This window comes from Elephantulus edwardii, unplaced genomic scaffold (assembly GCF_000299155.1).
Source record: "Elephantulus edwardii isolate Elephantulus edwardi_28Jun2011 unplaced genomic scaffold, EleEdw1.0 scaffold00129, whole genome shotgun sequence".
NCBI lineage: Eukaryota > Metazoa > Chordata > Mammalia > Macroscelidea > Macroscelididae > Elephantulus > Elephantulus edwardii.
In genome coordinates, this window is record NW_006399879.1 from 7,534,292 (window position 1) to 7,549,939 (window position 15,648).

Below are 15,648 nucleotides of genomic sequence, written 5' to 3' on the forward strand. Positions count from 1 at the left end.
CCTCCCCTACACAGACCCTCCTCTATACAGACTCTCCCCTACAGATCCTCTTCTACACAGACCCTCCCCACACAGACCCTCCCCTACACAGGCCCTCCCCGACACAGACCCTCCCCTACACAGACCCTCCCCTAAATAGACCCTCCTCTACACAGACCCTCCCCTACACAGACCCTCTCCTACACAGACCCTCCTCCACACAGACCCTTTTCTTTACAGACCCTCCTCTACACAGACCCTGTTTATACAGACCCCCTCTGTACAGACTCTTCCTACACAGATCTTGCTGTGTAGATGTCCTGCTTTTCCTGCTTTGTCCATACCCCAGTCCCTGTACAGACTCTGCCAGCCTAGACCCTGCCTGACTTTAGATTGGTGAGGGCTGCTGGTTCAGCAGGTAACTGGTTGGTGTGGCATGCAGGCAGGATCTCTGATCACAAGCTCAACACCCCAAACAGCTGTCCTGAATTCTCCACACAGGACTCTCTGTGACTTGGTGTTCCGTCTGAGCCCCACATTTGCCAGTCTCTTCCGCACCAACCTTTTATGCCCCTGATTCCTCACATTTGAGTGCCCCTCCCCCCCAGGTCATGGATCCTGGCCCATGTGTGTCTGTCTCTCTGCAGGCCGGGGAGAAGCATTACCACCCTTCCTGTGCGCTATGTGTCAGGTGCGGCCAGATGTTTGCAGAGAGCGAGGAGATGTACCTGCAAGGTAAGCCGACCCTGTGCTGGCTCACACACTTACTCGGAGGTTGTCACCTGTGTCACCTCCTGTGTCACCTCCTAGGTTCCGCTTGACTCAGAGGGCTCAGCTTCTCGGTCCAGTGCTGGAGGAGCCGCCTGAGCCAGCTCTCCACACGGAGTTCAGCTCAGGGTGGATGCAGGGTGAGAGGCTCACTGGGCAGGCTCATGGGGCCTCTGTCCACCTAGAGGAGAGGGCACAGCTGGCAGGCGAGAACCCCAGACTGTAGTCCTGGCTGTCAGTCGCCAGGAGGCCTAAGCTGAAACTGGGGAGCCAGAGCAGGACTGGGCATTCGTCCAGCAGTGAGATCCAGACGGGGCATGGCGGCTCTCAGCATCCTTGTCCTCCATGTGGGAGCCCGGGGTTTGATTCCTGGAAGGCACTCACACCACCTGCCGTCAACTCTCTGTCACTGGCTAATACGTTGCTGTGATGAGGAACAGGTTTCAGTGGAGTCTAGACTAAGTCAGACTAGGAAGAAGTGCCTAGAAAACCAGCTAACAGAATCATGTGATTCATAGGGTCCAGCTGCAACTAGTCACAGGCAGTGTCTCCTGTGCTGTGTGGACCTCATGGGAGAGAAGAGACAGCTGGACAGCCACCGGCAGCAACAAGTAAACCCCAAAAGAATGGCACTCAGTCCTGCAGAGCCTGTCTCTGGCCCTGGAGCTATCCAGCCCTGGAGCAGGGTGTGATGTGTTGTGGAGCAGAATGTGGTGGGCCCTGGTGCTGTCCAGCCATGGAGAAGGGTGCAGGGTGGCCTGGAGGTGTCTAGCCTCAGAGCAGGATGCAGTGGGCCCTGGTGCTGTCCAGACCTGGAGCAGGGTACAGGGTGGCCTGGTGCCATCCAGCCTTGGAGCAGGGTGCAGTGTGGCCTGGAGGTATCTAGCCTTGGAGCAGGGTGCAGTGGGCCCTGGTGCCGTCCAGCCTTGGAGCAGGGTGCAGTGTGGCCTGGAGGTATCTAGCCTTGGAGCAGGGTGCAGTGGGCCTTGGTGCTGTCCAGCCTTGGAGCAGACTTCAGTGTGTCCCTGACCTGCTTTGCCAGGTACAACTGTCAACTCATAGGAACCTATAGAGGAGTGGTGAGGGGGACACTGAAGACCACTAAGGAAGCGTGGAGTGGGGGACTGGGGAGTGTCTTCTGAGTCCCGGAGATATCCCCACAGCTACTGACGGACCCAGCCAGCCACGTCCATCGTCCTGCGGTGCTTGTGGGAGGACCTGGACCCATTATTAACGAACACTGTCGGGGCCGCGGCCTGAGGACCTTCGAGCCAGACCCCTCGCTGTCCTGTCCCCATCCCGGGCTTTGCTCGCATCTGCTGGCTTGTCTGAGTGAAGTCAGTGATGGGTCACAGCCCTCAGCCTCGGCAGCCTTCTGACCTGTGTGTCTGTCAAGGGTCATTGCTGACTCCTGTGCAGTGACACACACACACACACACACACACACACACACACACACTGCCCACAGTCAGAACAGAGCCACTCCACAGGATGGTCATGGCCGTGGCCTTTCGGCAGCAGGTCTCCAGGCCTTTCCTCCATGTGCCTCTGGCCGGTTTGAGCCTCCAGCCTTTCAGCTGGTGGGTGGATGGAGTCACTGTGTGCACCGCCCGAGGGCTCCATGTCCACAGAGTGGGAGACAGATGCTGTCCCTGGATGTCCAGTACCAAAGGCATGCTTGCTGTCAGCTGCTTGTAAAACAACCCTTCCGTTCACCCTCACCTTGGCCATGCCCCGTCCCTCACCCCTTCCTATGTTCTGTCAGGCACAGGTCTGGTGTGAGCTGGGGGTCATTGGCACAGCTGGCCAGGATGCTGGCTGTCTCTGCAGTGACACAGCCCCAGCACGTGGTGTCTGCCCAGGCTTGGAGGGTTTTATGAAGGAGGTGTCTCAGGCTTTGAGTGGAGGCCCAGGCTTCCTGGGAACATGGTGTTCTCTGGCTCCAGGGTGGATGTGAGCAGCAGAGATGCAGGCCCGAGTGCAGAAGGCCAGGCTGGGGCACAGAGGACACTGAGCTGGGTGGGCAAGATAGAAATGAAGGACACTAGGAGGCCAGGGGGAAGGGAGGAGCTGTCAGGAGGAAGCTGATGGGGGCCGACCCTATACTCAAAATGCTGGCCCTGAGCCTTGGTCTATGAGCCTTGGACTCTGGAGCTGATCCTGGACTCTAGGCCCTGGACCCAGGACTCTGGACCCTGGATTCTGGACCATGGACCCTAGGCCCTATACTGTGGACTCTGGACCCTGGCCCCTGGACAGAGGAGGAGCCAGGCAAGGGGTGGGCCCAGGGCTCAGCTCTCATTCTGCCTGGTCTTGTCCTGCTGAGTCTGGTCCTGGGGCTGGTGACCGCATGGCTGGGGCAGGGCTGTGCTCCCCGTCACTGCCCCAGCCTTGGTGACCCAGAGGCCTGAATCCAAACACCCTGAAGATAAGCTTCCCTTTCTGAGGCTGAGCCAGGCGGTGATGCCAGACGGTGGTCCTGTCCCTGGTGTCCCCTCCACAGTCGCATGAAAGGATCTTTTGAGGCTGTCCCAGCAGGCACTGGGCTGTCTGGAGGGGAGATGCCACCCCATCCCTGATGGACACAGGGTCCCTTCCTTCTAGGAGTGAGGACACCAGCCCAGAGGCCTTGCCTGGAGTTCGGAGCTGCCCTCCAGGACACGGGTGTAGGAGGCCTGGCTTCTCCCAGGGTGCCTCCCCCTCCCCACTTGGGCCGGCTTCTGGCTTCGACCAGTGAAAGGTGCTGGATGTGGGCGTCCTGGGGCACACGGCTGCGGCCTCACCTTGCTGGCCAGCTGAGAGTCTTACTTGCCCTCCCTGGGGGTGGGGCACCATTGACCAGGGGACCCCACGCAGCCAGCTTCCCAGAGCAAGGCCTCTAGTGGCCCCCACAGTGGACAGCCCCCTGCACACTCGGATGACACGTGGACTTGGAGTGCAGCCGGCCCATGGGCTGTGCGGGCGGGAGCTTGGAGGGCCACTGGCACCTCCATTGTCATCACCGTGAACTCTGGTATTTCAAATGCCACCTAAAACGCCACTGTATAGCGCTGCCGTTGCCACATGGGCAGGTGTCCTCCTGTCAGCTGACTGCAGTAAAAACAAATTCCTTAGAGTGTTGATCAGGAGGATGGAAGGGGCCGTCAGGTCAGCTCCTGAGGTGTCCCAGGGTCAGCTGAAAACGTGGACCCCCAGCCAGAACGGCCCCACGAGACAGGATGAGAGGGCAAGGCGTCTGTGTGCGCGTTCCAGCGGGAGGCCTGCGTCCAGCATCCCTGAGGAGCCCGCACGTCGAGGCCAGTGCACGGTGACCATGTGGCAAGCACAGCTGGCCCTGTGGACTCAATGGACAGTTGTCAGGCCTTTCATCTGAAGTGCCCGGGTGGACCAGGACCCCACAGTCCTGGTGTCCTGGTCAGTGAGCTGAGTGGGTACACCCACAACATCTGTGTCTTCATGGGAGACCCCAGCTTCTCCCGCCCTCTTCCCAGGTAGCTGGGGGCTGGGTCTCGGCCACGCATGCTGGGGTGACAGGGCAGTGGGCTTGCTCAGGCTGTGGGTTTGATTCCAGGCTGCGGCAGACGGTGCGTGGTGCATTGGGTGAGTCAGTGCGTATGAAAGTTTGGTTGACACCGTGTTGCACTCTGTTCCGTGTGCGAGGACGTTGTAGTGGCCTAGTGGTAAGGAAGTGTACTACTCACACAAAGGTTGGCTGTTCGAATCCACCCGCTGCTCTGCGGGAGTAAGACAGGCACTCTTCTCCCGTGCGATTTACTCCCCTCAAAAGCCCGCTGGAGGGTCAAGTAGGGGTCAGTTCTGACTCAACAACAACGTGCAGTGGTCTGTTTAGTGTGCTGTGGAGTTGTGGAGATGTCTGACATTCGGAGAGCATGGCCCCGGTGTGACACAGACACAGGTGAGCTCCGGCTGTTGGAAAAATGACACAAGGATGACATCTGTGTCACTAACAGGTGTTAGGATGGGACCCTAACAGGCAGAGAGGGTGGGCAGGACACATTCAGGGGGTCAGGAGTAGAGGACTCTCCCCGGGCAGTGGAGGGAGGTCCCTCAGCCCCTGCGCCCTGGCTCCGTGTGACTCGATGTGCCTCCCCCCGGCTCTCCTCTGCTCGCTGAGTTCAGCCTTGTCTTGGCTCAGAAGTGTCGCTTGGACCCACAGTCCGTCAACGCCCACGATGGGAGCAAGCGGGAAACTCAGCGATGTGTTGCACTGGGAATCTGCTGTCAAGGACCTCCTTAAAGTGCTAGGGAGCAAAGATGTCAATATAAAGACTAAGGTGCGCCTGACCCAAGCCATGGTCTTTGCTTCTTATGCATCAGAAAGCTGCACGGGATAAGGATGACAGAAGCGTCAACGCCTTTGAGCTGTGGTGCTGGAGGCGAGCACTGACTCCCAGGGACACCGGAGGACAAGCTTGTCTGCCCGGGAGGAGTGCAGCCAGAGGGCTCCTCAGAGGAGAGGGCGCAGAGCCTTCAGCTCACGTGCTTTGGGCGTGTTGTCAGGATGGACTTGGACAGACACCCTGCTGGGGAAAGTGGAGGGTAGTGACGAGAGGAAGACCCTCCGTGAGAAGGACAGACACAGAGACTGGACCGATGGGCTGGAGAGTGTCGGAGGTGATGAGGATGGCACAGGACGGGGCTCAGACCTGGCGTTCACAGGGTCTGAGTCAGAGCAGCTTGACGGCACTTCACAACAACATGTCTCAAAAGATACCTACTCAGAAGTAGCCCACCCTCATCCGGACGCAGTAGCATGGCTCACACATGAAGGAAGGCCCAGAGGTGGGGTCGCCTCACAGCTCACTGTTGGGGGACACAGTGTGGTCTTCTGTCATTTCAGGAGGCAGCCTTCTGGGGCTCAAGGAAGCTGTTCCAAGAAACGGAGGGAGTGCAAGACGCTGGGTGTATCTGGTGAATTGAGATTTGTCGCCCATGCTTGGCCTGGAGCGGGCATGGCCGTGCTGTCACGTGACCATCATCCAGGAGACTGGTTAAAATAAAGGGGGCCACTTCCTCCCATCAGGCTGACCTGGACGACCAGGAAGGGCACCCCTCTGTGCTCAGGGAGAACCCGAATGCCAGTCCTGGCCACACGGGGACTGCTCTGGACGTACATTAAAGCAAAAATGGCTGGAAACGAGACCACGCGTATAGTTGACACATGCCGCCGGGTCAGAACCCCCAGAGCTGACCCCTTGGTGGGTTTTCGGAGGCAGTAAGTCCACAGGAGGAGATTGCCCGTCCTTCTCCCGCAGTGCGGCTGGTGGTTAACCTCATGCCTTTGGGATTGCAGGGCAGCTTCTTACCACTAGGCCACCAGAGCTCCTTATGTGAGGTGTAGGACCGCATTTCATTGAGCTACCCTGTGTTCTGCACGGGCCGTGGTGGTGAGCCCTCGCTTTCCACGCGGGAGATGTGGGTTCAGCCACCAGCAGGTGCACCTCATTCCCACCCCCCCACCTGTCCCTGGAGGCTGCTCACATGGCCATGATGCTGGCAGGTTTCAGCAGAGCTTCTAGATCAAGGCTGATGGGGAAGAAGGGCCTGGCCATCTACTGGTGACCAGTGGAAGCCCATGGGGCTCAGGGGTCACCGAGGTGCTGCGGGGTGCCAGCTGCACTGTTCTCTGGAAGCTCCTTCAGCCCAGAGCCAACTGCGCAGTTCCTGCTTCACTCTGTCTTTGGTCGGGAACAGCCACGGCTCCCACACAGCAGTGATAGTGAGGGTGGCATTGCACTGGGCAGCGTGAGGCCCCTCAGGAAGCCCAGAGAACCCGATACAACCAGGCAGCGAGCCAGTGGGTGAGAGGAGGCCCCTCGCTGAGGAGGAGGCCCGGCAGCTGCCCTGACAGCAAGCACAGGGCAGCCACGGAGAGCACATTCAGACACTGTGAGAAGGAAGTGGCTTGATGCCACCCAATAACCTTACCTGTCATCACAGAATGGAAAGGCTTTACACATGCACACACACGTGCACACAGGAACATGTATACCAACACGTGCACACACACATGGCATGCAGGTGTGCACACACGCACACATGCACACACATCTTACTGCGTCCACTCCGCCGTGCACTGGTGCCATCCCTGTTGTGAGATGAGACTGCGAGGGGGCGGGTTTCCACAGCTCTGTAGATTGGACTTGGGCGTGTGAGTGGTGGACATGGCCCTTACTGGGCAGCCTGGGCCGAGGTAGGTAGTGGACAGGAGGGCTGTAGACCAGGCCGGCGCTGAGTTGGCCGAGGGACGGATGGGGCCAGCACTGCTCATTTTGATGCCCCGATTGTCTAGTGAGGTGGGATGTTTTCTGCTGTGCTTGGTCAGGGAACAGGGCTTAGACAGGGTGAGGTGGGCTTAGAGGGAGGGTCCTGCAGGCAAGCTTGAGCTGGCTGGGGACTGGGGGCTCAGGGGGGCCAAGAGAGGAAGCTGAGGCCCCGAGGCCCCACTCCTGAGCCACCTGCCTGCCCACCCCGAGCCCCTCTGCCCCCACCGTCCAGCCCAACCACATGCAGGGAGCAGGGTGGGCTCAGCTGTCTGAGTGTGCCAAGGCTGGGCATGCCACGGGCCCTTCCTCTCCTCTGTCCCAGGGCCTCAGGTGCCTCGTCTGAGGGACAGTGTCTGGGCAACAGGGCTGGGAGAACTGCCCCCTCCAGCCAAAGGGCCCTGCCTGAGCCATTAGTCCCCAAGGGGGCATCAGCCCACTGTGCCCCTTGAGGTACCGGCCAGCACTGGGATGATACCTGCCCACAGTCACTCTGGCTGGGACCCACTAACCACTTCCCTCTGTCACAGGCTCTTCCATCTGGCATCCCGCGTGCCGGCAGGTGGCCAGGACTGAGGACAAAGCCAAGGTGAGAGCCTTGCCCTGTTCTCCCTGGGGCATCACCTGGAGATGCTGCCTGGACAGGCCATGGTGGGGGCAGTGGGCCTGGGTGGGAAGGCATGTCCTGCAGCCTCCCTCACATGGAGATGCTGTCTGGACAGGCCGTGGTGGGGGCAGTGGGGCCTGGGGAGCATGTCCTGCAGCCTCGGTTACCCTGAATGCAGCTGGGTGGTGTTAGTCACTCTCTGTGTATAACTCTCCGGGTGGTAGGGGACATCTCCACCATGTTGCCGGCCAGCAGACATGACTCACTGACAAGGGCCCTGTGCCAGGCGCTGGGCAGCTCAGAACCCTGGGGGTGACTCACTACTGCCCCCCTCAGCCTCGGCAGTCTTCCTTCTTCATGAGCACCTGGGGTCCTGGAACACTGAGACAGGTTAGCTAACCCCAGCATCCACAGGGGACACCCCCACCCCGGCCTGGGAGGACTCCCCGATCCATTCTGCCATTGGGTTATGGGATACAGAGGTCCATTGGCTGTCCCCAGCATCCACAGGGGGCACCCCAACCAGGGAGCCCTCCCCAATCCGTGCCACATGGGATCCCTCAGCATGGAGGCATGTTAGCTGTCCCCACCATCTGCAGCGGGTGCCTGTGGACAGGCGGCCAGGAGGACCCACCTGTGGTGGCCACGTGCAGCCTCAGACATTTGCTCCTGTGGCACCAGCTCACCTAGTGAGCAGTGACTGTGTACACTGGGGATGAGGCCAGGAAGACAGGGAAGGGTCAGCCTGGGGTCCCGTCCTCTGGGGTCCCTGTCCTCTGGGTTCCCTGTCCTCTGGAGCCCTCTCTTCCAGGTCCCTGTCCTCTGAGGTCCTTGTCCTCTGGGGTCCTTGTCCTCTGGGGTCCTGTCCTCTGGAGTCCCTGTCCTCTGGGGTCATCTCTGTCCTCTGGGGTCCCTGTCCTCTGGAGTCCCTGTCCTCTGAGGTTCCGGATCTCAGTGGTCACTATCCTCTGGGGTCCCGTCTGATGGGAGCCGTGGCTGTGGAGAGCAGACTCTATGTGCTGGCCACTGTGTCTGACCTGGTGGAGGATGGAAGGAGTGAGGAGGGACAGGGCTGCACTCAGAACTGAGTCCTGGTGGCAAGGCGGTAGGTGGAGACAAATGAGAATAGAGGGTTCTAGAACGTGGGAGGAGGCAGGTGGCCTGGATGTACCCAGGACACACCCGGGACCTCATGTAGTCCCAGCATGCTTTTTTGTGACCGGCCTGCCCCCCAGGGCTGGGTCTACTTCTAGAGCTCTAGATGTTCCCTGGTGACCAAGAGTGCCCTTGGGCCACTGGGGCATACACGGCTGAGGGCTGCTGTGCTGAGCTTTATAAAAGGCCACCTGAGGTCCTCTAACTGTGGCCCCCTGACCACCACGGCCCCCTGACTGTGGTCCCCTCCCTGACCACAGCCCCCTCCCTGACCACAGCCCCCTCCCTGACCGCAGTCCCCTGACTGTGGCCCCGGTCCCCCCACTCTGAGCTCATCCACAGCCACAGTGGAGGAAGCAGAGGCTCTGAAGCCTCACAATATCTGAAGTGCAGACCAGTCCGTCTGCTCTGGGCGCAGTAACCAGGCACAAGCCAGAGGGGCCGTGGGGGCAGCATTTACTCTCAGGCTGGAGCTCACGGCCTCGGTCAGGGTGTTGGCCCAGCTGATTCCCCCTGAGGAGACTTTATAAACACGGCATTTATGGTGTTTCTCGACCTGGAGGCCTGTGTCCTGCATCAGGGGGTTAGGTGTGGTTCCCTCTGAGATGACTTGTAAACACAAGAGTCTCTCAGCCTGAAGTCTAAGGGAGAGGAGGTCTATTCACCTAGAATTCTCCTGCTGAGTTAGAAAGACAGCGTACAATCCTTGAGTCTGGAGGCTGGGGGCCTGAGATCAGGGTTGACTGTGTCCACTATGAGGTGACCTATAAACACAGCAGTTCATTTCCTTACAGTCTGGAAGAGAGGGACTTGATCAGGGTCCCTTTCGTGTTGAAATTTATTCAATTCATTCTCCTGGTAGTCTGCTTTCTACCAAGATCCATCTGACATTGGTGTTAATGTCTCTAGTGCCATGACCTCTTCTAAACCCAGCCTGTATTTCTAGTACTTCTGTCAATGTGCTGTTCTACTCATTTTTGGATAATCTTCAGCAGGATTTTGCTTACATGTAATATTAGTGAAATTGTTCGATACTTTCCACACACGTTTGGTGTTTTTTTTTGTTTTTTTTTTTTTAGAATGGGAATAAAAATGGATCTTCCAGTCATCCAGTCAGCTGGCCAGGTGTATGTCCTCCAGATTTCCTGGCGCAATCTAGTGAGCACGTCCAGGGCAGCATCTGTTTTGCTGATGTATGTCAGTTGGTATTCCATCAGTTCCTGGGGCCTTATTTTTTAGCCAGTTCCTTCAGAGCACCTTGAACTTCCTCGTTCATCACCATGCTTCTTGATCCTATGTTGTTTCTTGAGATTCTTCTGTGTCAGCCAATTCTTTTTGTTACAGTAACTCTGTATACTCCCTCCGTCTTCTTTAATGCTTCCTGGATCATTCAGTATTCTCTCCATAGCATCTTTAAGTACTGCAGTTCCTGGCTTGAATTTGTTCTTCAGTTCCTTCAACTTAAGAAATGATGAGTGAATTTGGTCCCTTTGATTTTCTGACTCCAGCTCTTTGCACATTTCATTATAATACTTTGCTTTGTCTTCCCGAGCTGCCCTTTGAAGTCTTCTATTCAGCTCCTTAACTTTCTGATTTCTTCCCTTTACTTTGGTTTCTTGGTGCTCTAGTGCAATATTCAGTCTCTTCTGCCATCCAACCTGTTTTTTCCTTCCTCCTCTGTCTTTGTAATGACCTTTTACATTCTACATAGATGATATTCTTTATATCCTCCCACAGCTCATCTAGTCTTCATTCATTAGCATTCAAAGCCTCAAATCTATTCCTGAGATGGTTTTTAAATTTAGGTGGGATAGACTCAAGGTAAAATTTTTATTCCTGTGGGTCGGATTTAGCTTTCTTTAGCTTTAATTTGAACTTTCATAAGAGTAGTTGATGGTCTATTCTACAGTATGTGTGGATCATGACAAATTGTGGTTAACTTTGAGAAGAATGGGAATCCCAGACTTGATTTTGTTCCTGTGAAACCTATACTTGGACCAGGAAGCAGTTGTCAGAACAGAACAAGGAAACACTTCAGGGTCCAAAACCAGGAAGGAAGTGTGTCAGCGATGTGGCCTGTCCCCATACCTTTTCAATCTGTATGCAGAACAGATCACCCGGGAGGATAGACTATGAGGAGTGTGGCATCAGGATTGGAGGAAGACTCATCAACAGCCTGTGTTATGCAGATGACACAACCCTGCTGAAACTGAGGAGGACCTGAAGTACTTGCCATGGAAGGTCTTCAATATGAATTGAAGCGGAACATCAAGAGGATACAGATTCGCGCCATGTAGACGGAGAAGAAACATTGTTAACAATTTCATCTTGACTGGCTCTATAATCCGCACTTGGCACCTGCAGTCAGGAAATAAAAGATGAATTGCACTGGAGAAGGCTGCTCTCTGCTAAAGAAAAATGATACAGCCTAGAGACTAAGGTGCACCTGAGCCAGGCCATGGTCTTCAGTTACTTGCTCTGCATCAGAAAGCTGAACAAGGACTGGGGATGACAGAAGAATGGATGCCTTTGAGCTGTGGTGCTGGACACGAGTCCTGAACGTACCATGCACCTCCCAGAGAATAAACAGGTCTATTCTGGAGAGTGTGAAGCCAAATTTTTCCTTGGATCCAAAGATTCTGAACCACAACCATGTTGAGTCCCTGAGGTAACATGAGCACAGGATTTTATGGTCTCACAGCCTCGGTGTTGGCGTCTGAAAGCAGGACGCCCTCCGTGTTGGTTCCCTCTGAGGTGACTTGTCTTAGAAGAGTTTATGGTCTCATGGCCTGGAGGCCTGGCGTCTGGATCCCGATGCCGGCCCAGCTGGGTTCCCTGAGATTCTCAGGAGGCCTTTCCCTGCCCCTCTGCTGGCTTCTGTGAGCCCTAGGTGTTGGCTCATTACATGATGTCACACGGTGTCCTTCTTTCTTCCTCTCTCTGTTCTCTTTGTAAGGACAACCTCAGATCCAGGATGTGGACCTGTCCTGTCCCATGGCATCTCATGTTAACTGATGACATCAGCAAAAACCCTTGGTCTAAATGAGGTCACTGCTGTATATCTCTGAAGGCGTTTTTATTGTGTGTGGCAAGTCGGAACCAATCCACAGCTGACCCTCCAGTGGGCTGTCAGAGGCATGGGAGGAGACTGCCCATCCTCCTCTGTGGAGCAGCTGGTGGATTCGAACCACTTGCCTTTACGATTCCAGCACGGCATCTTAGCACAGGTCACCAGAGCTCTTAACTCAGATCTCTAGTGCTGCTGTAACGGAGATGTCACAGGGGGTCATGGTAACAGACGGAGCGCTGTTCTCTCGCGGGGTGGCCAGCATGAGTCAGAAGCCAAGCATTGGCTCCAGGGGAGACCGTCTGTCTTTTGTCTTCTGTCCCCCTCTGGGACCCAGGTCCCTCAGACGTCTCCATGTGTCTGAGCTTCAGGTTCGCTTGGTCTGGCAGTTCTCAGGACGGGGCTCTGTGCCCACAGGAGGTACCAGGTTCCCGTTGGCTCTTCCCTGATGGTGTGGGGGTCCTGCTCTCCCTCCTCCATCTTGGTCCCACCCGGGGGACCCCCCATTGTTGGATCAGGCCTATGGCCTGAGGAAGGGAGTTGCACCCACCTTAATCCCTTACTACGGGTTGGCTGATCACATTACGGGGCGATTGACATAGCTGTCAGATGGCATTGTTACATAACTTAAATCACCACGAATCGTGGCCTAGCCACGCTGGGCAGCCTATCACAGGCCCTGACACTCGAGTTCACGGGTTCTGGTACTAGGATGTCAGCATGTCTCTTTGTCCGGTTGTTGTTAGGTGCTGTCAAGTTGAGTACAGCTCAGAGCGACCCTATGAACAACAGATCTGAACCCTGTCCCACCCTGTGCTGTCCTCACCACCTCTGGACGTATTCGATCCCATTGTCCAGTCACCGTGTCAATCCTGGCTGAGGGACTTCCTCCCCTTCGCCATCCCTCTCCAAGAAATAGCCTATTCTAGCAACGTGGTGATCCAACTGAATGCTTCAACCCGAGGCACTGTGTGCTTTACTGACGATGCAAAGGCCTTTGACTGTGTGGATCATGACAAGCTGTGGCTGACTCTGAGAAGAGTGGGAATCCCAGAGCACTTGACCGTGCTCATGCGGAACCTATACCTGGACCAGGAGGCTTTGTTGTTGTTGTTTGCCTTTGAGTTGAAACCAGCCCGTAGCTGACCCTCCTTATCCCACAGAGCAGGCGGTGGATTAGAACTGTTTTCCTTTGGGATTGCAGCGCAGCTTCTTAACGTTCATCCAGATTAGTGTTTATCCCACAGTGACTCATCGTGACCGTGAGAGAGTTGCTGGTCCCCATTCCCTAGTAAAGCTAGTGCGACGCCCCGATTGAATGCTTTCAAGACCTGTCCCTCTGGGGCTTGCCTCTGATGGCGACAACAGCCGTGTTTATCTCAGGACAGTTGTTTGGGCTCCGAAGGCGCCAGAGTGTCTAGTTGCGTGAGAAACGGAAATCCTGTTCTGCATCCACGCCCCTTTGATCAGATTCTTCTGTGGCAATGACGGCCGGCACCTACAGTTCTGGTTAAAATGACAACATCAAGCCCGGCCCCCAAAACCTGCCAGCCCTGGGACCCCTGTCCACTGGAGCAGGCCTGGGGATCCAGATGTGGGACTGAGCTGGGTGGTGGGGAGGGACTGCGCCTTCTTGCATAGAGGGAGCTGTGTGGACGCTGACACAGGGCAGGTCCATGGGACGGAGCTGTAAGTGTAGCTGATGTGTGACCGGTCCCAGCAAGGACCCACCTGCTGGGTCCCCCATCCTCCCTCAGTGGCTGTCCGTGTGAACCCTCAGCCACCTGCCCCTCACCCACCTCTGACCCATGCTGCCTGCCAGCCTTGAGTCATGGGCAGTGAGGCCCCCACAGGAAGCACTTTCTTCTGGAATGTTCTGTGAGAGACTAGAGTTAGCTAGAAGGTTCTCCTCTGACCAGCGAGCCCAGGCAACTTGTGTACTGGACAGCACTGTCCTCACACAGAGGGACTGGACAGTGCAGAGGGCTTGGACAGTGTAGATAGGTTGGGCAGTGCAGAGGGGCTGGTCGGGTCTGTCCCTGCACATGGAGTGGACTGGGCAGGTCCATCCCAGCACACGGAGGGGACTGGGAAGGCCCATCCCTACACATGAGGGTACTAGGTAGGTCACTCACAGCACACAGAGGGGACTGGTCATGTCTGTCCCAGCACACGGAAGGTACTAGGCAGGTCCGTCCCAGCACACGGAAGGGACTGGGCAGGTCCATCTCAGCACACGGAGGGGAGTGGGCAGGTCCATCTCAGCACATGGAGGACACTGGACAGGTCTGTCCCTGCACACGGAGGGGACTGGGCAGGTTGGTCCTAGGGGACTGGGCAGGTCAGTCACAGCACACGGAGGAGACTGGGCAGGCCCATCGCTACACATGAGGGGACTGGGCAGGTCCGTCCCTGCATACAGAGGGGACTGGGCAGCATCAGAGAAGCACTGAGCTGACAGGTGACCAGTGGAAATCCCACCTTTCCCCTCTGCTTCCCTTCCAGATGCAGAAGCAGACCTGCGGCCAGGCGTGCTCGGGTCCCACGCCCTGTGCCTTACAGGTGTGTCCCCATGCTGGCATGTGTTGTCCCATCTGTCCTCACCTCACACTACTGTACTGTGTCCACATCTGTCCTGGTGTCCCCCACACTAATGCACCATGTCCACCTCTGTCCTCCTGTCCCTCCCACTGATGCACCGTGTCCACATCTGTCCTGGTGTCCCCCACACTGATGCACTGTGTCCACGTCTGTTGTCCTCATGTCCCTGTCCATGGCCCACTGACTGTATGTCACTGTGCTAGGCTGAGGCATGGGAGGGACCCTCCTACCTGGCCCCCCGGCTGCCGGCTGCAATGGGCCTCATGGGTCAGCCTGGCAGAATTCTGGGTAGGAGACGGAGAAGGAGAGAAGAGTGTTGTGAGGACATGGGCCTGCAGGGGGGGGGACACATCTGAACTCGGGGCTGACAGCCCCTTTGTGGAGGGGTTCAGGCAGGGGTGGCCCCGGGATCGGGTGGATGGCCAGGGTAGATGGGGCAGGACTGGGAGGAAGATAAGGGTCATGGATGACAGGGTCCAGAGACATGGTGGCTATCTCTGTGGGCTGTCTTGAAGATGTCCAAGGTGGGAGAAAACTCAAGATTGTGGCAGGTGTAGGGACACAAGTCCTCTGTTTTGGGAAAGAGGGCAGCCAGGGATATGAAGGGCCAGCCAACATGGAGCGTGGCCTTGGGTGGTGTGACCATTCCAGAGGTTGAGGGAAGGACACATCCCATGAGAGGTCTGGGCTGGGGGACAAGGTGCAGCCAAGCTCTGTTTTCATTGAGTGTGCCCCACCTCCAGGGACCCTGAGTGTTCCAGAGCAGATCTGTGCCCCGTGGGTCTTCAGCTGTGATTTGGGGCAGTGCATCACCAGGCCTTTCAATTCTCCTTGAGAACATGAACAGCCAACTTTTCAATGAACAACTGAGCATGTGCACTGTTGGCACCACCTTGGGACCCCAGACTGATATGTTACAAAGATACTAGATAGATAGATAGATAGATAGATAGATAGATAGATAGATAGATAATAGGTAGATAGGAACTAGATATATAGATGAATAGATAGATAGATGATAGATAGATAATAGGTAGATAGGAGATAGATAGACAGATAGATAGATAGATAGATAGATAGATAGATAGATAGATAGATAGATATGTTGTTGTTGTTGTTATGTGCCGTCGAGTCGCCTGTGACTCATAGCGACCCTATGTACAACAGCCCTAAACTCCGCTCTGTCC

At 56.3% G+C, this 15,648-nt stretch overlaps 1 protein-coding gene across 1 annotated transcript in view; it reads left to right on the forward strand.

The window, feature by feature from the left end:
* Positions 1 to 15,648, forward strand: part of ABLIM2 (actin binding LIM protein family, member 2) — a 125,017-nt gene that overhangs the window by 35,482 nt on the left and 73,887 nt on the right. Inside the window, exons 6-7 of the mRNA XM_006893669.1 lie at positions 627 to 714; positions 7,562 to 7,620. Of these exons, the coding sequence (XP_006893731.1) occupies positions 627 to 714; positions 7,562 to 7,620 (147 nt within the window). The remainder of the gene's footprint in view (positions 1 to 626; positions 715 to 7,561; positions 7,621 to 15,648) is intronic.